This window comes from Odocoileus virginianus, chromosome 5, assembly GCF_023699985.2.
Source record: "Odocoileus virginianus isolate 20LAN1187 ecotype Illinois chromosome 5, Ovbor_1.2, whole genome shotgun sequence".
NCBI classification, from domain to species: Eukaryota; Metazoa; Chordata; class Mammalia; order Artiodactyla; family Cervidae; genus Odocoileus; species Odocoileus virginianus.
In genome coordinates this window covers 8,009,053-8,031,958 of record NC_069678.1, presented here as the reverse complement: position 1 = coordinate 8,031,958, position 22,906 = coordinate 8,009,053, and the positions used below count along the sequence as shown (strand labels likewise).

Below are 22,906 nucleotides of genomic sequence, written 5' to 3'. Positions count from 1 at the left end.
GGGTTAGAAGTGTGGGGAGCTGTGTACCTTGCAGAGAAGAATTGGCTGGGCTGAGAATGAACAGATCTGAAATCCTGAAACAAGGAACCAGACTGAAAGAAAGCTGGGCTCCCAGCGCTTGCAGTAGTTTATTTGTGAAATGAATGGGGAAAGAGGATGTCAGTCCAAGGGGAGATCAGGGGGTTCCTCCTCATCAGAGTCAAACTCAACATTTTCATCTTTTATCCATCGACCTCGTCCATCTGGGATCCATCCAGAGCTGGAAACATCAGAAAACAGAACTGGTCAGGAAAGGAAGTTTATTAAATTAATAAAAGCATGTGTGCGAGTGCTCTGTCACGTCCGACTCTGCAGTCCCATGGACTGTAGCCTGCCAGGCTCCTATGTCCATGGGATTTCCCAGGCAAGAATACTAGAATGGGTTGCCATTTCCTTCTCCAGGGGAATCTTCCCAACTCAGGGGTCGAACCTGCCTCTTGTGCACTACAGGAGGATTCTTTACTGCTGAGCCTCCTGGGAAACCCCAATAGTTCTTTCTATCTAATTAATTAATTTCCTGAACTATCTAGAAAAAAGTTACGTATGTAAGGAGTCTGTGCATACATGCATGTGTGCTAAGTTGCTTCAGTAGGAACTGACTCTGTGACCCTGTGGAGTGTAGCCCACCCGGATTCTCCAGGTAAGAATACTGGAGTGGGTTGCCATGCCCTCCTCCAGGGGATCTTCCTGACCCAGAAATCGAACCTGCATCTCCTGCATTGGCAGGTGGTTTCTTTACCACTGTGCCACCTGGGAAGCCCCATGGGGATAAGTAAAAATACTTGAGAAGATCTGAAACAAGGAGGGTCAGAGAGGAAAGGGAAAAACAGGAAAAATTCTGCATACTCACCTTCGAAGGGTGAGATAATGATCCAGGGCCCGTCTTCTTGTGGGACTCATAGGTGCGGGGGATGAGACAGTGGCTGACTCCTTGGTCTGTGAACCAGCCTCAGGCTCAGGTTCTCTATTGATCTTCCCACCTTGGGGTTCAACCTCTGGGGGTGGCAAAGGGGGACGAGAGACAGAGGGACGAGGGGCTTCTGGTCTGGACAGAGAAGAATCAAAGTCTGTAAAAGCAGTAAAGGAAAGGGCCTAATCTCCTGTGACTCCCAACTCCTTACAGAAGTGCTTCCCAATTCTGTGTTCCTCAAGATATTAGTAAGTGTTCTGCGTAAAAAGAATTTTGGAATCCAGTAAATTTAGGAAAGGCTAAATTAATCTTTTAAGGGTTTTTTAAATTTTTATCTTAAGATTTTGTAGAACCCTTAAAATACACTAATTTTCAATCAAATAAGATTACAAAGCAGCACTTCCCAAACTTTTTAGTTACAAAAATCTTTTTCCTGAAATACAAGTCAATACCCCCAGAACACTTAGTATTTCTCAGATTACAATTAGGAAAATAATCACTTTAGAGCTATCTATCTCTTGTCCCTCCCTACCTCTGGCTTTCCCATCCCACTGACCTGTACCTTCGGCGGCAGCAACTGTTATAGTGAGGAGCTCTGTGCAGAGCACTCTGAGTGATAAGTCGAGTCTGGGTTAAGAGAGGAGCCTGGCATGGAGACCAGAGACAGAGTCAGAGCCTTCAGAGCCAGAAACAAGCCACAGTCCTTCAAGCCTCAGGTGTGCAGCACAGTCCTGCCTGGAACACAACTTCCCCTCTCTGATTACCTCTGCTGTGGTCTCTTCTCTCCTGAGTTCATTATGCTGTCTTGGATTCTGCTCTGTGCCCTTTCCTGGTGGCTTCTTGCCATAGAAAAGCTGCAAGCCTGAGGAGAAAGGGGAAGAGGATTAAAAGCAGAGCACCAAGGGTGGTCTGAAGAGATTTTAAGGGTTTCCTCTGTATCGACTGTCTTCCCAAACTTACTGGACAGATGTTTTTTGCCTGCACGGTGGGCAGTCAGCATGGCCAGAGTGTCCAGGACAGGCCGGTGGGGACAGATGGCACAAGCAAAGCTGGGGAGGAGGAAAGATCATTGCTCCCTGGGGAGTGGAGTCTCGGTCATAGGTCCCACCCCGTCCAAGCATTCATTTCCAAAGCCCAACTCCCAAGTCTCTGTCTCCATCACCCACATCCCTGTCACTCACTCACAGCCAAAGAATCCTAGATACTCCTGCTCTCCTCCTTAATAACAAAAGTTCTTGAGTCTCTAACTTCAAAACCCTTAAACTTGATCCACTCCTCGCTCTCACCGTCCATCCCGTAGCATCAGCGCCTCATCCTCTGGGATGTAACTGGCAAGCAGGTCCCCGACTCTTCGTTTCTGCAGGGGACAGGGGAAGAAGTCCGGACGGGATCAGCTGGATATGAGGGAGGGATAAAAGGGAAATGATAGAGAGGAGGACTCAAAGGGCATAAAGACCACGAAAGAACACACATCTGCGGCGAGGAAGGGGTCACCACCACCTCTAGTCTTTTGGTTCCCTCCGCCCCGCCCCCCAGTTGTTGCCAACAGCAACAAAACAGCTCCTTTACGGCCTTCAGAGGGCAGGTGAAGCTGCTTCGGATGCACTCCTCTCCGCCTACTTTGAGCACATTGAGTTGACTCCAATCGTCTCCTTCCCTCTTGAAAGACATCACGACTGTGAGCCCCAGAAATCATAAACTCTATCCAGCCGCCTTCGCCACTCCTTTCAGGCCACCGTAGCGGGAGTGGGACGTCTCCGTTCCTCCCGGTCTCTTTCCGGCTGGCCCCCTGACTTCCGGCGATGTGCTTCCACGAATGCACTGCGCGATCCCGGAAGCTAGCGTCTAGTCGGCCGAGGGGGACTGCATTTCCTATGGTGCCCTGCGACCTCACCGGCGCGGGGCCTTTTGGGAAATGAAGTCTTTTTTCAAAGAGCTTGCCGCCGGGCTGAATCCAAGCCCATTCGTCTCGGCAGAGTCGAAGCGTTTGGAACGACAAGAACCTAGATGTGGAGCCCGAATTCGAGAGTGTCACTGATTTGGTTTGGAGAGTACCTTTGAGGATCTCTGAAGGGGAAAGAGTGCTACAGACTCTCGCTATTGTCACGCCCTTCGCCTGCAGCCACAGCCCACGTAGGGTGGGCCTAATCTGTTCCTGACCCTAGAGGGCCAACCCCGGGACGGGGCGGAGTCGGGGTATTGGGGATCCAGGAGGTCGGGCTGTCAGACGTAGGGGAAAATTGAGTTACATGTTAAGGAGGTTGATAGAGTTCAAAGGTCAGGGGTCAACGTCGCGAGCTGTTGTGGGGAATCGAAAGTCGGAGGGGTGCTTAGGAAAGATTCAGGTAGGGACTGAACAGTCGGAGTACAGATTTGTGGGAAGGGGACTTGGAGGGAGGAGAAGCTCGGGCTGACAGGTCGCGTGTCGCCGTGGGAGGCGGGGAGACTTAGAGAAGACTGAAGGGTAGAAGGATCCTGTAAGATACCCATTTTCGGACCGCGAGCCCGTCACTATCGGTCACTTGGCCGGGCCTCCCGTAGTTGTAACCTCAGTTGTCCGCAGGGTAAGGAGATGGCTTCTCCCTCTAGACAGGCCCCCCTCGGGGGGTCAGGACTGCTTCAAGGGAGCCGGGCTCGTTCTTATGGAAGCCTGGTGCAGTCTGCCTGCTCCCCGGTGAGGGAAAGACGCCTGGAGCATCCGTTGGCGCCCGGAGACACCCTGGCTGGACTAGCACTCAAATACGGGGTGACGGTGAGTCTTCCAGGATTGGGACGCAGATATCCACTTAGAAGAGGTTTATTCCTCATGAGAATGTATGGCCCTCTAGGCAACTTCCCTTGAAATGTTCTTAATTGTGTTTATATTAATTAATTGTGATAAATTGATTGTGATAAAGGTTTGGTCCACCTTTATCTTTTTGTTTTCCCATGTCAGTGTTGCACTGTCTGGTGGGGACAAATCCTGTCCCATTATCCCAAAGGAGGGGAGCAGCATTTATTTACTAGGCCAGTCACTGTACTAAAGACTTTGCATCCATTTGCCCATTTGATCCTCACATCCCTATCAAGCATATAATGATTGTGCCCTTTTTACAGACGAAGAAACTGAGACTTAGATTGGTTAACTAGTTTGACCAAAGTCAAATAACTAATAAGTGTTGACGTGAAAATTCAAACAGGTCTGTCTGATTACAAAGCCTGTACTGTTAACTACATAGAAATATTTTAATTGAGAATGACTAAACATTCACAGCAAACAATGCAGAGCTAGTTTTTAGTCTGAGGTTCCTTAAGTGCTGTCTCCTCTTGTTCTTTTCTCCTCCTCAATGCTCTGCCCTCTTCTTTTCAAGAAGGTGGAAGGTGGTTTCTGTGGTACAAAACAGGTGCTGTCTATGCCAAGCATTTCAGCTTATGCATAGGGTATATTTAGTAGGAGTAAAAATACATTGCTTTAAAGTTGATAAGGGTCTTCCCCTATATCTTGTTGAATTTAGGCAATGTTTTTCTGCTTGGTATGTTCAAAGCATTGTGGTAACCATCTTGGGAGATAGAAACATAAATGTGTAGTTGCTGCTCTCATGTAATTTACAGTCTAGTGAGAAGTGGGCAGGGACACAAATAATGATTGTAGGTGACAGAACATGGTGAGTTTGTAGAGATGTTAACAAAGAGTGGGAAGTCAGGAAAGAAGATTGGTTTTTATTTGGAAGGGGACATTAGTGCAGACTTTAAGGGAATCATCACAATGGGCTTTCAAAGACTTGGAGATTCCTTTCTCTATGCTCCTCTCTATAAACCTATGTAATCCAGTGATCTGCACCCTTTACATCTTTATCTTTCCAATAGCTTGCATTCTAAGGGACAGAACTATTTCTTTTCAATTTTATATCTCTAGAGCCTGACATGGAGAAGGCAATCGCACCCCACTCCAGTACCCTTGCCTGGAGAACCCCATGGATGGAGGAGCCTGGTAGGCTGCAGTCCATGAGGTCGCTAAGAGTTGGATATGACTGAGCAACTTCACTTTCACTTTTCACTTTCATGCATTGGAGAAGGAAATGGCAACCCATTCCAGTGTTCTTGCCTGGAGAATCCCAGGGATGGGGGAGCCTGGTGGGCTGCCGTCTATGGGGTCACACAGAGTCGGCCACGACTGAAGTGACTTAGCAGCAGCAGCAGAGCCTGACATAATCCCCAGCACATAGAAGCTTAATAGATGTTTTTTGAATGAATGAAAGTCTGGCTAAAATTTCCACACTGGAGACAGGGAGTATAGTAAAGTGCACATTTAAGTAGAGGGATGACCTAAATAAAGGAAATGGGTTTGAAAGTACTGAGCAGTCCTTTCATCCCAGCAGAGGCTCAGATGCTGTGCAATGAAGGAAACTGCTACTAGTGAATCAACAATTATTGTTTGAGAGGTTTTTCTTACTGCCCTGTATCTTTCTGAGTACAGAAAAGCTCTGTAGTCTAGTAAAGAGAAGTTCTAGGTTCTGGTTTCATTCTGCTGCTTACTAGCTGAGTGACTGGATAGTCAGTCACTTTACTGTCTGGGGCCTCAGTTTCCTCACCATTTGTACAGTGAGAATAAAAAATAAACAACTTGGGTAAATAAATTACCTAATTTATTACCTACCTGTCATTTAAGGAACACTTAGTATATGCCAAGCTCTATTATCTCATATTATATCCATAAAACTTTATGAGGTAGATGTGACCATTTCCATTTAAAGATAAGAAATATCACTATGTGGTACATCTTAAATTAATATAATACTGTAAGTCAATTATACTTCAATAAAAATAAATTTTTAATGATAAGGAGACTGAAGCTTTGAGAGTTAACTTGCTATAGACTGTATACAACTAGTCTAATTGTTAGAGCTAGGATTCAGACCAAGTTGTCTTGTTCTGAAATCCTCATTTCATGGGACTTCCGTGGTGGTCCAGTGGTTAAGACTCTGTGCTTCCACTGAGGAGGCATGGGTTCAATCCCTGGCCTGGAACTAAGAGCCCACATGCTGTGTTGCAAGGCCAAAAAAATAAAATCCTCACTTTGAACTGCTCTATTAAACTAACTAGATTCTAACGACCTTCTAGCTCTTGGCTTGAAGGCAGAGGAACAATGTCCCATATATGGTACTTCTGGGAAGTAATAAAAGCAACAGAAAATTCACAAATTAATTCATATCGTCTTGGAACTAGAAGGGACCTAGGATATTATCTAGGCAAAATAAAATGAATAGCATCAAAGTACTTGGCAAAGTAAAAGTATAAAACTGCAAGCCGCTTTTAACTGTTTTTACTGTTCAGATCAATCCAATTTTATTTTTAAACTCATTATAGCATAAGATTTTATTAGTCAAGTTTATTTTAGTAGTCTTGGCCTAGAGTGGAAACAGCTTTGATATTGGACAGTTATAAGAATTATGATCTCCCAAACTGGTGCCTTTATGGGATGAATTTTTAGTAAAACTGGCTGCCCGGCCTCGGGTAATAAAATACTGATATACTGTGTCTGTGGTTTCTATATTTTATTATCTAGTTTCTTTACTCATAAAGCATTAATGAGCCTCTGCTCTGTGCCAAGTTTGTGCGATGTTGAGGAGAATCTTAGGGATACAGAGACAGCAAGTCACCAGTCTTGCCCTTAAATGACTCACAGTTTGCGCAGGACAAATATGCCTACAGTATAATATAATAAGATAGGTATTATTATGGCAATATTTACAGTATGCATTGGGATCCCTGAAGAAGATAACACAAAGGGAATGGTAGTTGTTGAGAAGTTTTCCAGGCCAAGAAGGGAGCAGTGGTGAAGCATTCCAGGCAGATAAAGCCACAAAAGTGTGAAAGATCATGAAATGTTGGAAGAAAAATAGAAAGTTCAGGATGGCAAAAGGTGTAAGTGGCCGAAGAAGGGAGGTGTTGGACTTCCTATGAAGGCAAGATTGAGGATGCCCTTGAATGGTAATTTGGATTTTATCTCTGACCCAGTGGGGAGCCATAGAAGGTTCATAAGCAAGGTAGTGGGTTGATGAGGTTAAATTTTTTTTTAAAAGATATATGTCAGCAGGGTAGAAGATAAGTTGAAATGGAGGGAGGAAGACCAGTTAAAAAACTTAACAATACCCAAATGAGACATACTGAGTCTGTTCTAAGTCAATGGCAATGTGAAGCTGAGACCAGAGATGAGAGAGATTTTTGCAGCATTTTTGTTGACCCCTTGGGTATAGATGGTGAAAGAAAAGTGTGAGTTAAGGATGACAGTGATATTTCTACCTTGGGAGGCAGGTAGATATAGATGGTGATGCCAGCCACTGTGTTTAGTGATGAATAAAGTAGGCACTAAATAAATACTTGATCGGTGAAATTATTAACATTATAATATTAATAATATTTATTAATTAATCCACTGGGACTTCCCAGGAGGCCCAGTGGTTAAGGGGGCCTTAACCATTACAGGGGGCATGGGTTCCAGCCTTGGTCAGGGAACTAAGAGCCCACGTGTCTTGCAAAATGGCCAAAATAAATAAGATAAGCATTCCTGGGAGGAGTAAAAAGGCTCAGAATTCTAGCTCTATCACAAGCTTGCTAGGCAAGTAACTTAACCTCTCTGAGCCTCAGCTCCTTCATCTTTATGGGACATTGCTCCACCGCCTTTGAGCCAAGAGCTAGAAAGGCATCAGAATCTAGTTAGTTTCAAAGTGAGTTCCTTCATTTTTACAGTAGTTTCAAAATCTAGGGGTCCCTAAGACTCTTTAGGGATCCACAAGGTCAAAACTATTTTCATAGTAATAATAGCAAGACTTTATATGTCTTTTTTATTTTCATGGGTGCACACTGTGTTTTCCCGAAGCCATGTGACCTGTGATACTGCAGCAGATGCTTGTAGAGGCAGATATGAGAAGCCTGTTGTCTTCAATTAAATCGGACATGCAAGTGATTTACAAAAATGTAAAACAGTGCATCTGTTCTTGCTACATGTTCGTTATTTTTGTCTTAGAAAATATATTATTTTTCATTAAAATATTTATGTTAACATATAACAGGGTTTTAAATTTTTAAAGTTTTAATTTATAATAACAATAACTTAAATATTGTTAGATGTGATTAACATAAGTAAAAGCTTTTTTCCTCAATATTTTTTTTAAATGTAAAGGGGCCCTAAAACCAAAAAGTGTGAAAAACTACTGATCAATAAAATAGGGATAATATCAGCCCTTTATAATTTTGGTAGTTATAGGGCCAGATAAGACTCTGAACAATCACTTTAAAAGGCCTGAGATGAAAAAAATAAAAAATAAAAGGATGAGATCCTATACAAATATAAGGTGGATTGTTATTACTGTCATTAATTGTGGTGACTTTTTTTTAAAGATGGAACAGATTAAGCGTGCAAACCGCCTTTATACTAATGACTCCATCTTCCTGAAGAAAACCCTCTACATCCCCATCCTGACAGAGCCCAGAGACCTGTTCAATGGTTTGGATTCTGAGGAAGAGAAGGATGGAGAAGAAGCAGTACAGCCAAGTAAGGATGAAGTTCAACCACACTCAGCTGAGAGGAAGAAAGGAGAAAGAGGTTTAGGCCATGCCAATGGGGAAGTCCTTCCCACACCTGGCCAGGAGCCCCCCATACATGACCTCTCTGCCTCCGATTTCCTTAAGAAGCTTGATTCACAGATCAGCCTGTCAAAGAAGGCTGCTGCCCAGAAGCTGAAAAGGGGGGAAAGTGGGTGAGTCTTGAATGGGTCCTTTTAAGTCCCTCCGTAAATTTCCCTGTTCCCCCAACCTTACCTGATCAGGCACAAAGTAAGCCCAGTGTCAGCAGAAGCAAGGTGAAGCCTTTCCCTCAGGTGGCCCCAAGACAATTCGCAGAGCCCATGGCTGTTGGAATGGGTGGAGGCACTGGAAAATGATTCTGAGTTCCCAGTAGAGGGAAACAGTTGGCTGTTCTTACTGCTCTGATGACCCATGAAGGAACGTTAGGGTTAGGATTTATCCAGAGGGTGTTGGACTACATCGTAAAGCAACCAGTTCATGTACATTAGAGGAAGACAGCTTCCCACTTACTTCTTCACTCAGCCCACCTCAGTTTCTTCCCTTGATCTGTAGCTCTTTCCCCCTTTTCCTTGCCTGCAGGATACCTGGGGAGGATTCAAGTCTTCACCTGAGCTCTCCTCGGATGCAGCAACGAGCAGTCCTAGGTCCCGTGCCACTGACCCAGACCTCTCGGACCCGGACACTTCGGGACCAGGAAGATGAAATCTTCAAACTCTGAGGTCCCCAGAATGGATTGAGAGAAGCCAGATGCTGAAGGAGCATCGTGAGGGAGAGAGGAGCTGGAGGTGAGGCTCAGGAACACGGCTTCCCAGCCTATCTCCCTGCACTCCTGCCATCTCCCCAGCCTCCTTGTCCGGCAAGAGTTCCTTGGCCTGGAGCAGTTCTATTGGCAAGGGTAGAGGATGGGAAACAGACCCCTTCTCTGTTCTTGGGCTGAGTCTAGAATTGGTCTTTAGACTCAAAAGGTCTTTTACATCCCTGCTGCCCTTCCCGTCCCTTTCATGATTCCTTGACCTTAGAGCCAAGGGAGGCAGGGACTCCCCTAGCCCTTAACTTCCTCCCCATCTCCAACTCTGTTACCTAATTTATTTGGTGCTATATTGAAGTAATATTTATTTGCTGTACCTTATTGTTTCCCACTCTTAGCTGAAAAATGGGATTTCTGTAGCCCTGGGATGAGGGGAACCCAGGAACAGTGAGCCAGTGATTTCTAGTCCACCTTCCCCACCTTCTTAGCCAACCATTTTATTGAGCATGGGCCATCAGTGATCTAGCCCTGCTGCAGGGAGTGGCAGACTGTGCCGGGCCTTGCCCCCAATCTCAAATGAAAGAATCTGGGCTTAGTCTTGACTAACCAGGTCACTGTAACTTTTTCACAACTCTTGCTCTGAGAAAAAAAACAACAGCAATGTAGGGTCTGGAACCCTCCGTGCCACCAGTTCACCTCTCTGATCTGCTCCTCTCTTCAGCCTGTGTGAGACTAAGGGATGGAAGAAGAATTGACTTGGAGTTTGAAGAGGAAGACAGTTGTGGGAATCTTTTTGCCATGGGAGCCTCTTTGTTATACCCTCTCCCTACCAGAGCCTATTGATCTATGCCTTGCTCCTCACTACGTATTTATTTGCAATTTGTAGCACTGATCTGTGGTATAGTTTTTTTGAGTGTCTTAAACAGAAGAAGTAGGCAAGGAAACCCTAGTGATATTGGAAATATGCCTCAGTCTCCTATATGGAAATGGTGAGAGGTGAGATGAGTGGTGTTTATATACCTCTTCCCTCTGTGATGGTCATAAGATGTAAGAAGCTGGAGAGATTAAACATTGAGCCCTGTGCATGTTTTAATAGTTTTATTTCCTCTGTGAGACTCTTCCCCGCCCTAGCCCCTTCTTCCTGCCATCTGGAGCAGAGCCTCTGGGATCCCTCCAGACTCTGCCGAGATCTGAAGGTCTAGAATGTCTCTCAGGGTCCCCTTCCCCCCAGCTGTCTTTAGTGTCCCCAGAAGAGTTAGCTGGGCTGTGCCCTCTTACCCTGGTTCTGAGGTGAGGGGGCTTCCCTGTTTGAAAGGCCCTTTGCGGGGAAAACAGAGATCCAAGTTTCACTTCGTCTTTTTCAGGCAGCTTTGTTTCCGGTCTTGGGGCTGGAGTGGGAAGAGAGGCCTCAACCCTCAGCCATTGCTTCTTCTCCACCAGGAGTTTGGGGGTGGGGTAGTCTCAGAGTCACACGCACTCTCGGGAAAGACTGAAGCCTGAGGATTGAGAAGCATTAGTGCAGAGGCGCAGGGTTAGAAGCCTGATATGTGTAGTTTTCTCAGTCGGCCATTCTGCCCAGAAGGAGCGCGCCGGGGCTGCGGCTCTCAGAGCTTGCCCTCGTCCAGCAGCTTCCTCAGCCCGTCACAGATCTTGCCCAGGTGCTGGGTGTAATCAGGCCCGTAGAGGGCCGTGAGCAGGCCGGCGTCAGAGAAGTGATCGAACACGTGGCGGATGCGGCCATGGGACTTGGGTGTGAGGTGGCGCTCCACCAGCTCCAGCAGCATGTCCCGGCACTCGGTCAGCAGGCTGGCCAGCACGGCGGCCTCGAAGGTGAAGTCCACCTCCCCGAAGCTGAGTGCTGTCATGGCGCCCTGTCGCAGCTTCTGGCGAAAGCGGGTTGCCAGGGCCAGCTCGCTGGGGTTGAAGCAGCCACTGCGGTGCAGCACGGCCACCTTGACCGCCACCTTGATCAGGTCCTTGATAACCCGCTGGGCCTGGGGCCTGCTGCGTGTGTATTCTTTGGACACACGGTAGAGCTCGTCTAGCACCTCGCTGCTCGTCTCATCCACGAAGAGATGAGCCACAGACCGCCCTGCCATCTTACTCAGTAACTTCTTCTCTGCCTGTAGCGCCAGACTCTTTGAACTGAAGGACTCCATGGTTCCTAGGGAAGGGTCGGGGTGGGGGGAGTGATGTGATCAGTCACTAGAAGAGAGGCCATAGGCTTCCTTAGCAAGAGAGAAATAGCTTTTCCCCTTTCTGTCTCTTTGGTTTCTGTCTCATCATCATCTCTGTTTGTCATCTCTTTCCCCCGGGCCCCCTCAGTCCTCAACACTTTGTTCCCACTTTTCCCTTTAGGACTGTGGGACATCATGATCTCTAAAACAGGCCAGCAGAACCATAGGAGCTTTAGCTGGAGGGATGAGGGCATACCCCAAGCTAGCCCACCACAGCCAAGACCTCAAGGGAAGTGGGTTGTTGCTCCTACAGTAGGGAAGATAAAGCTTACCTGGCAGATAGCTCTCACAGCTGCCCTTTCTGGACACTGACGGTACTGCACCTACACTGTGAAGTGTAGGTATTACTGTCTTTGTTTTACAGCTGAGAATACTTAAGCTTACATTAAATAATTTACCCAAGGTCAAACACAACTGTTTTTCTGACTCTAAAAGCCCGTGTCAGCTAGTGTGCTGTACTGCCTTTAGAGACAATGAGAAATACAGGGGTCCCTGGAGTCCTGATTAAAAGATGATAATAATAATTAACATTTATTGAGGACCTACTGTGTGGCAAGTGCTTCATGTGAATTATCTCAGTCTTCCAACCCTTTGTAAGGTACGTATCCCCAATTTGCAATGAGGAAAATGAAACTAAGAATAATTAAGCAATTTTGCTAAATCACTGGCAAATGATAAAAGTGGGCCTTGAACCACACAATCTGAAGAAGCCTCCTCCCGTGGAATGCTGTCAGTGAGGTGGAAGCACGCCGAGGAAGCATGAGAAAGAAGCACCTCAAGACTGCCCCAGAGGGCTCAGGTCCTCTGCCGGGGCTGCACTGAGGCCCTGCTGGCGGCACATGAGTGCCTGTGTCCCGGAGCGCTCTCCCCATGGTCGTGCCTATGGTGGTTCTGCTTGTTTTGCTTCTTACTTCCCCCTCCCCTGTTCCTCTGCAGGATGTGGCTCTGACCGCAGTGAGGAGCAGCCTCGCCCTGTCCCCCAACCAAAATGGGAGTCTGAAGAAGCAGGGGAGGTGTCACTGGGGTGGGGGGTTCTCCCCCAGCCGAACCAGTCCAGTGGAAACCTAGAACCTTGCTCTGCCCCCAGCTTTGCTGGGGCTTTCTGGACCACACTCTGCAGCCGGAAGAGGAGATTGCTCCATGTGAGCCTTCCTTCCTCCTCGGCCTTCCTGTTACCCAGCTCTCCACTGCCTCCGTTGCCATCTCGCATTTGGTCCACTGTCCTCTCCCTCCCTCCGTGTTTCAGTCTCCTGTTTTCACTTGACTGAGTGCTGCCCTGTGACCCCCTGGCCATACTCTCTCACTGGCCCTTACATCTATATCCATGTCTCCTGAGATCTCCTTGCATCTCTCAGGGGTCTCTCACATGCCCTTATCCACCGCCATCCCTCAGCCCTGCGCGCCCACCCATCCAAAACCATGTCTTTCTTTCTGAGGCTGCTTTACTCCAGGAAAAACTGAGCTGGACCTCCCCCCGAGACTCAAGAATTCCATCAAATGAGAGCCACAAGATGGAAAGCTCGGGTTGACAGCGGGGCTCTTCTGCCACCATCTCCCCTGAAGCCTGCCCTCTGTCATTGCCCGGTCCCTCACCTGCTGCGCCCTGGGTGCCAGTCTCGCCTTGAATGTTCCGGGAGAGCTGACAGAATGGAGAAGCTCCTAAGTGAGGCCCTTTGGCCTGGCCCCACCCCCAAGCCCCGCCTCCCTACTCTGTGCTCAACCTCCGGTTCATCACAGTGTCACCAAGAAAGTCCATGGCCCCAGCAGCCTCCTATAAATAAGACAAAGGTCAGAAGGAACAGCATTCTGTAGGAAACAGTCTTGATTCCTTGAGGTGAGGAGGAGGAATTGCACATCCCCTGTTCCCAAATTACCTGCCTCTTTCTCCTCTTGCTGCCCAGTTCCTTGAGATCTTGTTCTCCTTATATTTCTCTGGTACTGGGGAAAATGTGATGTACAAATTGCTGGCATGGGGGTCGGTGCAGAAAGTTCTGAAGATTGTACTGAACTTAGACTGGAGGCACCAGAAGCAAGTTAGAGATCAGCAGTTCTGAGTGTGCCCCTAGAGTCACCAAGGATGGTTGGGGCTGTGGGGCAACATTACCAGAACAGGCTTCCAGTACCTGGCAGGGTAAGGGTATGCATACATGCTCAGTCTCTCAGTCATGTCCAACCATTTGTAGCTCATCAGGCTCCTCTGTTCATGGGATTTCCCAGGCAAGTATCCTGGAGTGGGTTGCCATTTAATTTTCCAGGGGTAAGTGTGTCCCCACCCCTAATACTTGCACTTCCCTGGTGGCTCAGATGGTAAAGAATCTGCCTACAACGCAGGAGACCTGGTTTCCCATCCCTGGGTCGAGGAGATCCCCTGGAGAAGGGAATGGCAACCCACTCCGGTATTCTTGCCTGGAGAATCCCATGGGCAGAGGAGTCTGGCAGACTACAGTCCATGGGGTAACAGAGAGTCGAACACGACTGAGCGACTAACACTTCTCTTCACCCCTAAACTTGAGAGGAAGATGCTGGGTCAGGCTGCAGAACTAGATATGACCAGCAGGTGTCAGCACATCATCGTACCACTAGAGGCAACGAGCTCATTGACTATGCTTCATAGCTGCTAAGATACAAAAAATGAAGGTAAGTCACAGTCCGTAAATGAGGCAAATTTATTTACCATCAAGAACCTTACAGCCTGAAGGAAAAAAAAAAGGGAATCTTACAGCCTAGTCAGGGAGATAAATGTAAGCACATACAACTGTAATACAAGCCAAATGATGTCATTAGCTTTAATAGAAATTTAAGGAATTAAGGAACTGTGAGAGTAAAGAGAAATTTATATATATATTTTCTAATAGGAATGCTGAAGAGGTAGACTTAGAAGGATGGATTTAACTACCTAGCAGGCAAAGTGTGGAAGAAATGCTTCCCAGATAATGGAGATACGCGTAAGCCATAGAGCAAACAGAGATTCAAGGCATATTCAGGAAATGGTGATTTATTCTGATGACTGGAGCATAGATTGTTTGAAAATGAAGTGAAGAAGGAAAAAGACCAGATCACAGACGGGTTTAAGGGAGCTGCTCAAGACTTCAGACTTTTGCCATAGACAGTAGGGAGACATTAAAGGTTTTTGATCAGGGGAGGGAAATCATTAGCCCAGTGGGACTGAGTTAGGGGCTTCAGCAAAGTTTTAACTGAGGAAAGGGGACACTTAAAAGGAAGTGATCACCAGTATAATTTTCTTAAGCACACGATGAGAACCGATGAGAGGACTTGAGATCTGGGTTCAGAAGGTATTAGCTGTGTTTGCATCTTATGGTATTTTCACTCCTCTTATTTTCCAATTAGATTATATATATATATATATATATATATATTTTTTTTTTTTTTAAGGACTTTTACTTTTTAAGAAAAGTAAGTGTTCTGGCAGAAGAAGAAGAATGGGAACGATGTCAGGTTGTGAAATGTTGATGTTTAGAAGTGGAGGCAATCAGCATACCAGTGACTCCAAAACCATTGATTCTCTCCTTGGAGACAGTGACTGGGTCTTGGCTCCTTTCTTACTTTCACCTCTCTCAGCCCAGGTTTCAGAGCTGAGGGTCCTTGATTGAATTTGGATTGGGAATGTCAACAATGCCTTAAATGAATGTGGAGGTAAAGGCATGAAGAGAAATGGAAAGGTAGCTTAAAGGGATGGGAAGCTGGATTGAGAGAAGGACTATTTTTGGCTTGGAGTTTGAGGACATTTGTAGGTTGAGAGGAAGGAGCAGTGGAGAGGGAGGCTTAGAAAATGCAAAGGAGAGGTAATGTTTATGGAGCAAGGCACAGGGGCAGGCGGAGAAGAATGGACTGGGAGTTAAGGGAAGGGAGAGGAGAGAATAGGAGCTGGCATTTGTTGGGTGTACTCTGCTAGATGTTATATAAATATCTCACTTCATCCTCTGATACCTCTATGAACTAAATGTCACTATATTCTTTTTACCAATGAAAAAGACTGAGCCTTAAAGAGGTTAGATAACCTGTTCCCAAATTAGAGAACTAATAAATGGCAGGCTGAGGACTTGTGTGATTCCCAAGCCTGTGCTTTTCTGACAATTACCTCACAAGGTTAGGAGGTAATGACTTCAACCTCATAATGAATGTGGCAGCATTCTATTCCTGTGTGCTCTATTAATTCATTAATCACACACTTGGGGGCCAATAGTAGGTGGCACTGTCAAAATCACAGGGAAAAATAAAAGTCCTTTTATAAAAGAAATATATAATACAATATAATTGGAAAATAAAAGGAGTGAAAATACAAGAAGATGCAAATACAGTAATACCTTCTGAAGCCAGAATTCTACCAATTCCTTACCTGTTTACCTCTCCAGCTTTACCTTATACCCTGGTCTGTGTTGCAATCCTCCCAGCTCCTCCAAAACACATCATGGCTGGCTTCTCTCTCCTCCCCTTCTCCCTCTTCCTGCGCTCCCCCACTTTTTGTCTCCCTACCTGGAACTCTTCCCATGCATACCTCTTCCCTGCCTGGTTAATTCCTAGCCCTCCTTCAGGTCTCAGCTGGAAAGGCGTCTGAAGCCATTGGGTCTGTGAAGCCATTGTGGCTCCCCAAACTACTTGTGACTCCTCTGTTCCTAGTCCTATAAAACTACATACCTTCTTTATCATGACAATCACTCTTCATTGTAGTCTGTGATTTTATTAAGGGCCTCCCTAACTAGGTTGTAAACTCCATGAGGTGTAGGGGTTATGCTTTAGTGTCTGGCACTACTGTGTTCAATAGATATTTGCTGAAATAAGACATTCAAAACACATCCAATAACCAGGAGATAAGGGGAAAATGGTAGCAACATAACAGTCACATGCAATAATGTTAATTTGTTTCATTATTGTGGAAGTCTTTTGTTTTCTCTTGGACTTCCCTTGTGGCTCAGCTGGTAAAGAATCTGCCTGCAATGCAAGAGACCTGGGTTTGATCCCTGGGTTGGGAAGATCCCTCGAGAAGGGAAAGGCTACCGACTCCAGTATTCTGGCCTGGAGAATTCCATGGACTGTATAGTCCATGGGGTCACAAAGAGTGGGACACAGCTGAGCGACTTTCATTCACTTTTTGTTTTCTCTTAATCTATATCCATTTCTAGTAATCTTCTCTGAACCCACAGTATATTGTTGTTGTTGTTCTGTCTCTCAGTCCTGTCTGACTCTTTGCGACCCCATGGACTGCAGCACGCCAGGCTTCCCTGTCTTTCACCATCTCCCAGAGCTTGCTCAAACCCATGTCCACTAAGTCAGTGATGCCATCCAACCATCTCATCCTCTGTCATCCCTTTCTCCTCCTGCCTTCAATCTTTCCCAGCATTAGGGTCTTTTCTAATGAGTTGGCTCTTTGCATCAGGTGGCCAAAGTATTGGAGCTTCAGCTTCAGCATCAGTCCTTCCAATGAATATTCAGGATTAATTTCCTTTAGGACTGACTAGTTTGATCTCCTTGCAGTCCAAGGGACTCTCAAGAGTCTTCTCCAACACCACAGTTCAAAAGCATAAATTCTTTGGTGCTAAGCTTTCTTTATGGTCCAATTCTCACATCCATACATGACTACTGGAAAACCACAGCTTTGACTATACAGACCTTTGTTGGCAAAGTAATGTCTCTGCTAGGCTGTCTAGGTTGGTCATAGCTTTTCTTCCAAGGAGCAAGCGTCTTTTAATTTCATGGCTGCAGTCACCATCTGCAGTGATTTTGGAGCCCAAGAAAATAAAGTCTGTCACTATTTCCACTGTTTTCCCATCTATTTGCCATGAAGTGATGGGACCAGATGCCATGATCTTCATCTTTTGAATATTGAGTTTTAAACCAGCCTTTTCACTCTCCTTTTTCACCTTCTTCAAGAGGCTCTTTAGTTCCTCTTCTCTTTCTGCATAAAGGTGGTGTCATCTGCATATCTGAGGTTATTGATATTTCTCCTGGCAATCTTGATTCCAGCTTGTGCTTCATCCAGCCTGACATTTTGCATGAGGTACTCTGCATATAAGTTGAATAACCAAGGTGACAACATACAGCCTTGATGTACTCCTTTCCCAATTTTGAACCAGTCTATTGTTCCACATCTGGTTCTAACTATTGCTTCTTGTCTTACATACAAGTTTCTCAGGAGGCAGGTAAGGTAGTCTGGTATTCCCATCTCTCTAAGAATTTTCCACAGTTTGTTGTGATCCACACACTCTAAGGCTTTTAGCAGAGTCAATGAAACAGAAGTAGATATTTTTTCTGGAATTCTCTTGCTTTTTCTATGACCCAGCAAATGTAGGAAATTTGATCTCTGGTTCCTCTGCCTTTTTAAAATATAGCTTGAACCCCAAGAAAAAAATCCCCATCCCCACCCCACAGCATATAATTAGTAGCAAATTAAAAGAAAGAGATTCCCTGGTAGCTCAGTGGTGAAGACTTTGCTTGCCAGTGCCAGAGACATGGGTTTGATCCCCGGTTCAAAAAGATCCCACTTGCTGTGTAGCAACAAAGCCCATGTGCTCTAGAGCATGGGACCCACAAACACTGGAGCCCACATGCCCTAGAGCCTGTGCTCCGCAACAACAGAGCCACCACAATAAGCACACGCACTGCAACAAAGAGCAGCCCCTGCTCACCACAACCAGACAAAGCCCACTCAGCAACAAAGATCCTGCACAGCCAAAAATAAATAAAAGGGGAAGAGGAGCTTTTAGAAGCCAAAACACTGATAACAATGAGAACTGACACAGAAAGCAAGAGAAGAGAAGGAAAACAAAAAAGTTGGCCATTGAAAATTGCAGCATTTTTGGCTACGAGGAAGAGGAGCAAACAGTATTAACTACATACATTCTAGACTTTAGGGTCTTCACTGTTTACCTAGACAATTAAGTCCACAGAACCTCCTCTGAGTAAGCAAAAATCTGGTTAAATGATACCTTAAAGGTGTGAAACATTTTGAGATTTATAAAACATCTCACCTTTACTTTATCTTACTTTATCCTGTGAACTAGGCAGGCAGGTAGTGTCCACTCACAGGTGACAGACTCTGCCTTAGAGATAAAGTAGTTTATTTACAAGGTTAGTCTTAATGACTCTTGTGTGTGTGTGCGTGCTGAGTCACCTAGTTGTGTCTGACTCTTTGTGATGCCATGGACCGTAGCCTGCCAGGCTCCTCTGTCCATGGGCTTCTCCAGGCAAGAATACTGGAGTGGGTTGCCGTGCTCTCCTCCAGGGGTCTTCCCTACCCAGGGATCAAACCATGCTTCCTGTGGCTCCTGCACTGTAGGAATATTCTTTATGCTGAGCCACTGGGGGAAGACCTAATGACTCCTTGTTGTGGTCTTTTCACTATATCACCCATAGGAAATTAATATCTTTTTGAATAATCTCTATTTGAAACAGAATGAAAATGTTTTGCACTTAATTTGGTAACTATCTGGAAAAATACTCAAAATGGAACATTCCTATGTTTCTGCTCAGCTGAGGTTTTACCATACTTTTACCATACTGGTTAGGATCAGTACTCACAGAACAGTCTGGAAAGAGAAAGTTCAACATGATTTGAAGAAGGCAAGCAAGACTTCGGCCTGACATAGCTGGAGGTAGCTCACATCTTTGGTGCATTTGTTTCTTTCTCTACTTACTATATACTATGTGCCAGACATTATGACTTAAGTGCTGGGGATACAAAGATAAAAGACAAGCTTCCTTCTTCAGACTAAGTGGTAAGTACCTTTGAAAAATCCAAATGGAAGTATCCAGTAAGCAATTATAGAAGTGAGTTTAGAGCTCAGGAGAAAGACTGAGATTGAATAACAATAGAGTTTATGGTGAGCCACACATAAATAGTTATCAGAACTGTTGATATGTATTATCTTGACCAATGATGGTGTGTAGAACAAGGTAAGGTAGCTAAGGATATGACCCTAGGGAACACTAATATTTAAAGAGAGGTCAGAAAGGCTGAGAAAAAGAGACCATATCAATAGAAATGAAGCCATTCATTCACTTAAAAAATATATCTATTAAGTCCCTAGTCTTTCTTGAAAGAAAGAACTCAGGAGGCAAAAGAGAGCATTTCAACGAAGGACAGATTAACTTGGCCAAATGCCATAAAGAGGCCAGAAGGATAAAGACTGAAAAGCTGTTCATTGAATGTGACAAGGAGGTTATCAGTGACCTGGATGAGAACAATCTCAATGGATTGATGGGGGCCAAAATGAAAATAATTGACAAATGGGGAAATGGATACAGCAAGAATAGATGACTGTACAAATTTAGCTATGAAGGAAAGAGAGAAATTGAGTGATGGCTAAATACAGGCAAGGATTAAGGGAAAGTTTAGAGTTTTTTTTTTTTTTTTTCTTTTCATCATGGGAGATAGTTGAGCATGTATATATGCAGAGGGGAAGATGTCAGTAGAAAAGGAGAGATTAGAAATAAAAAAGAAAGTATTTGAAAATATGTGGCATAAAACCCCTAAGGAGGATATACAGAATCAAATTTATTCAACTAATGTATTAACAGTTAATAGCTGCAATGTGCCAAGCTGTGTTGGAAATGTAAAGGATACAAAGGTAAGAGAGACATAGGTGGGCCCTGTGTGTGTGTGGAGCTTATAGTAAAGCAGAATAGTGAACCTTAGACAAGCAGTATTGATGCCCCACCTGCTGGGATGAGACAAATGTGAGGGGGCAGCTAAGTGCGTGTCTAGAGGGCAAAAGGTTGGTGAGCCTCTCGCTTTGTTATCTCTGTTTTTATCTGAAGAGGGATATGGATTCTGCTAAGGAAGCAAGGAAGCTCTGAGGAAAGGAACTTGAGGAAAGAAGCAAGCATTTGAGACAGCTTTTTGTAGGGGCTGGGAGAGGGTAGTTTTCCAAGCTTGGAGATGCTGGATTTATAAAAGGCTCTAGTCTGTGGGACTGTGATTTTTTTTCCAGAAGACCCCGGGGAGTAGGAAGAAAGTCATTTGGGTTTGTCCTTTGAAATAGCTCTCAGATTCACCCATTTCTTTACATACCCAAAGCTACCATCCTTGTCTCACTGCCTCTCCTCTCATCCTTGAACCTTCCTGTTTTCTTGCTAGAAGGTCTCCTATCTTGCTAAAATAAAGTATTTTGTTGGTAATACCTTTATTCAAAAACTTGAAATGATGTCCTTTTCCTATCAAATTATTTTAACCTACTCACCTTGGTATTTCCGGCCTTCCATAGTTTGTCTCCCTCTTCCCCTGTCCTCTGCTAGTACATTCCTTAGGTATCAAGTCACACAGGTCCTTTTGCTATCCAGGCTTCAGGCTCCTTGCTCACCAAGTAAAAGCTTTTGCTGAAGCTATGTTCTTTGAAACATTTTCTCCTTTCTTCTGCACCAAGCCAACTCCCGCCCAGGTTTTCCCTGGCCTCCATGATAAAATGTATCCAACATCTTTCCCTGCAGTTATCCTGAAGGACACTTACTGTCTTTTCTTTCATTTAGGAATTATGTCCAATGTAACTTTGTGGTGGGGGGAGGCAGGGAAGACTTTTTTTTTAATGAGATTTTGTATTGCTTTTTAATCATTCAGTACATGTAAATCTTGTTTTAGTTCAAATAGATGGTGTTTTCTTAAACACGCCAACCACATTCCACAGTAAATTATATTTGAAGTAAGTGCTTAATATTTACTGGATTGAATTGAGATTTTAGTTGGGCCCTAAAACTTCAAATGAGTTATACCTTAATCCCCATTCACTACTCTATTCAATGAGAACATATTTTAATATTTTTGGATCTTAGTTCTCCAACCTGGGATCAACCCCATGCTCCCTGAAGTGGAAGCACAGAGTCTTAACCACTGGACCTCCAGGGGAATTCCAGGGAGCACATAATACCGAAGCCCTATACTAGGAACTGGGGACATTTCTTTCGACCTCCATGTGACTCTATATTCTGAGGTGTCTTTCTCCCAAAACAGCCCTGACTGACCACTGAATTACTCTGGACCCAAGAATCCCCTGGCAGTTAACCTTGTGTAAGGAGAGTACCATTGTTTCTGATTCTGTTTATCTCACTGGTTCACCTTCCATCTCTGTCTCTGTGATTGTGTGTGTATATGTTTATGTCTGACATGACTGAGCGACTTTCACTTCACTTCACTTCACAAGTCAGTGACGCTATCCACCCTGATCTCAGTCCATTAAAGACCGTCCAGGAGTAGCAAACCCCTGCCTCTCCTTTCCTAAAGTCCAGAGACCAGGACATGTGTGTGTGTGTGTGTGTGTGTGTGTGTGCCCGCTCAGATAAACTATCCAATAATATCAATGTCTCCCATGCCACCCACTATCCTGGGAATTTTGAGAACGTCTTTTGTCCCAGTCCCCACGCAGGGAAGAATCTCAGCAGGCAATACCAAGGTGGGAGCTAAGCAGAGCTGTCTGAAGTAGCCTCATTCTTCCTCCCCACTGACATTCCTGGAATCAAAAGGTCTTTATAGAGGGTGGGGATCGAGAAAGGGCAGTTTTGCTGTTTGGAGGGATGTCCAGGGCCCCCTGAGGAAAAATGGGACATCACTAATCCTTGTCTGTGGGGCAGCTGATTACTTTTCCTTTCTTTCCGGTCCCATGTTGCTCCTCTTTCTGTGTGACTCTCTGAATCAGTTTGTCCCAGTCTCCACATCTCTGTTTTGGCTTCAGCCCTACTCACCTGTCCTTTTCCATCAACCAGCAGCCTAACTGTTGGCCACCCTGACTTCCTGGCTCCTTAGTTTCTGGTCTACTGGCCTAAGTACATCTTGCTTTGACAGTAGGGATAGGAAGGGAGATGATGAAGATAAGGCAAACTTCCTGGCGACATCTTCCTTTCCTTTTCCAGGCCTCAAGCCCTCAAATGCATCCTAGGTCTGTCTCCCTTACCCGAGTCAGGATGAACCAGAGGAGGGACATGAGAAGAATAAACGCTCTGATGTAAAAAGAGTGGAGAGGAGGAATAGAGGTTTGGGGGCAGAGTAGGGGAGAGGTGCGCCCAAGAGCAGGGTAGTCAAAGGCACTGGAGAGAGATGAGAGGGAGGGTCGCGCCGGCTCTGACAGCCCAGCCCAGCCGAGGTCCCCGGGCTTCCTGTCTGTCTCTCCTCCCAGCTGCTGTTCCTTCCTCTTGTGAGATTTCTTCCCAGGGCCTCTCCATGTTAAAGCGTGTGACCCCTCCTCTGACCGGGTCGCAGCGACTGTCCGTGGATCTCGCGCCTGGCTACGGTCTCCTGCTCAGCCTCCCGGCCAGGCCCTCTTGGTGGGCGGTGCTCCAGACGCCCCTCCTCCTCCGAGAACTATTGGTGGAGAGGTGTCGAGAAGGCGGTGTCTAACCAGCCTCCGAGAGCCCGATTAGTAATGGAGACCCCGAGGCGGGCCGGAGGCGGGTCCGGTCGGG

The 22,906-nt window shown here is 45.6% G+C and overlaps 3 protein-coding genes across 10 annotated transcripts; 1 reads left to right on the top strand and 2 right to left on the bottom strand.

Annotated features, from left to right (window-relative positions):
* Positions 1–104: 104 nt before the first annotated feature.
* Positions 105–2,759, bottom strand: SCNM1 (sodium channel modifier 1). Of its 4 annotated transcripts, none has more exons than XM_020912501.2 (7): positions 2,570–2,759; positions 2,236–2,306; positions 1,910–1,998; positions 1,714–1,811; positions 1,512–1,594; positions 890–1,084; positions 105–259 (listed from the first exon to the last, which is right to left on the bottom strand). In XM_020912501.2, exons 1-7 carry the CDS (start codon positions 2,618–2,620, stop codon positions 160–162), a joined length of 687 nt encoding a protein of 228 aa, XP_020768160.1. In that variant the 5' UTR covers positions 2,621–2,759; the 3' UTR covers positions 105–159. The 4 variants fall into 4 exon arrangements, with proteins under 4 accessions (XP_020768160.1, XP_020768152.1, XP_020768170.1 ...); XM_020912493.2 differs by having other exon boundaries at positions 1,506–1,594; positions 2,570–2,757; XM_020912511.2 differs by having other exon boundaries at positions 1,506–1,594; positions 2,236–2,343; positions 2,570–2,756.
* Positions 2,760–2,795: 36 nt separating this feature from the next.
* LYSMD1 (LysM domain containing 1) lies at positions 2,796–10,348 on the top strand. 4 transcript variants are annotated; one of them, XR_002317542.2, is made up of 4 exons: positions 3,201–3,701; positions 8,330–8,688; positions 9,095–9,300; positions 9,985–10,348. XR_002317542.2 is itself a non-coding variant. In XM_020912539.2 (3 exons), exons 1-3 carry the CDS (start codon positions 3,199–3,201, stop codon positions 9,231–9,233), a joined length of 594 nt encoding a protein of 197 aa, XP_020768198.1. In that variant the 5' UTR covers positions 2,796–3,198; the 3' UTR covers positions 9,234–10,348. The 4 variants fall into 4 exon arrangements, 3 of the variants coding, with proteins under 3 accessions (XP_020768198.1, XP_020768184.1, XP_020768203.1); XM_020912539.2 differs by having other exon boundaries at positions 2,796–3,294; positions 9,095–10,348; XM_020912525.2 differs by having other exon boundaries at positions 9,095–10,348.
* Positions 10,347–13,178, bottom strand: TNFAIP8L2 (TNF alpha induced protein 8 like 2). Of its 2 annotated transcripts, XM_020912575.2 has the most exons (3): positions 13,094–13,166; positions 11,773–11,828; positions 10,347–11,427 (listed from the first exon to the last, which is right to left on the bottom strand). In XM_020912575.2, exon 3 carries the CDS (start codon positions 11,420–11,422, stop codon positions 10,868–10,870), a length of 555 nt encoding a protein of 184 aa, XP_020768234.1. In that variant the 5' UTR covers positions 11,423–11,427; positions 11,773–11,828; positions 13,094–13,166; the 3' UTR covers positions 10,347–10,867. The 2 variants fall into 2 exon arrangements, with proteins under 2 accessions (XP_020768234.1, XP_020768224.1); XM_020912565.2 differs by lacking the exon at positions 11,773–11,828 and having other exon boundaries at positions 13,094–13,178.
* Positions 13,179–22,906: the final 9,728 nt, after the last annotated feature.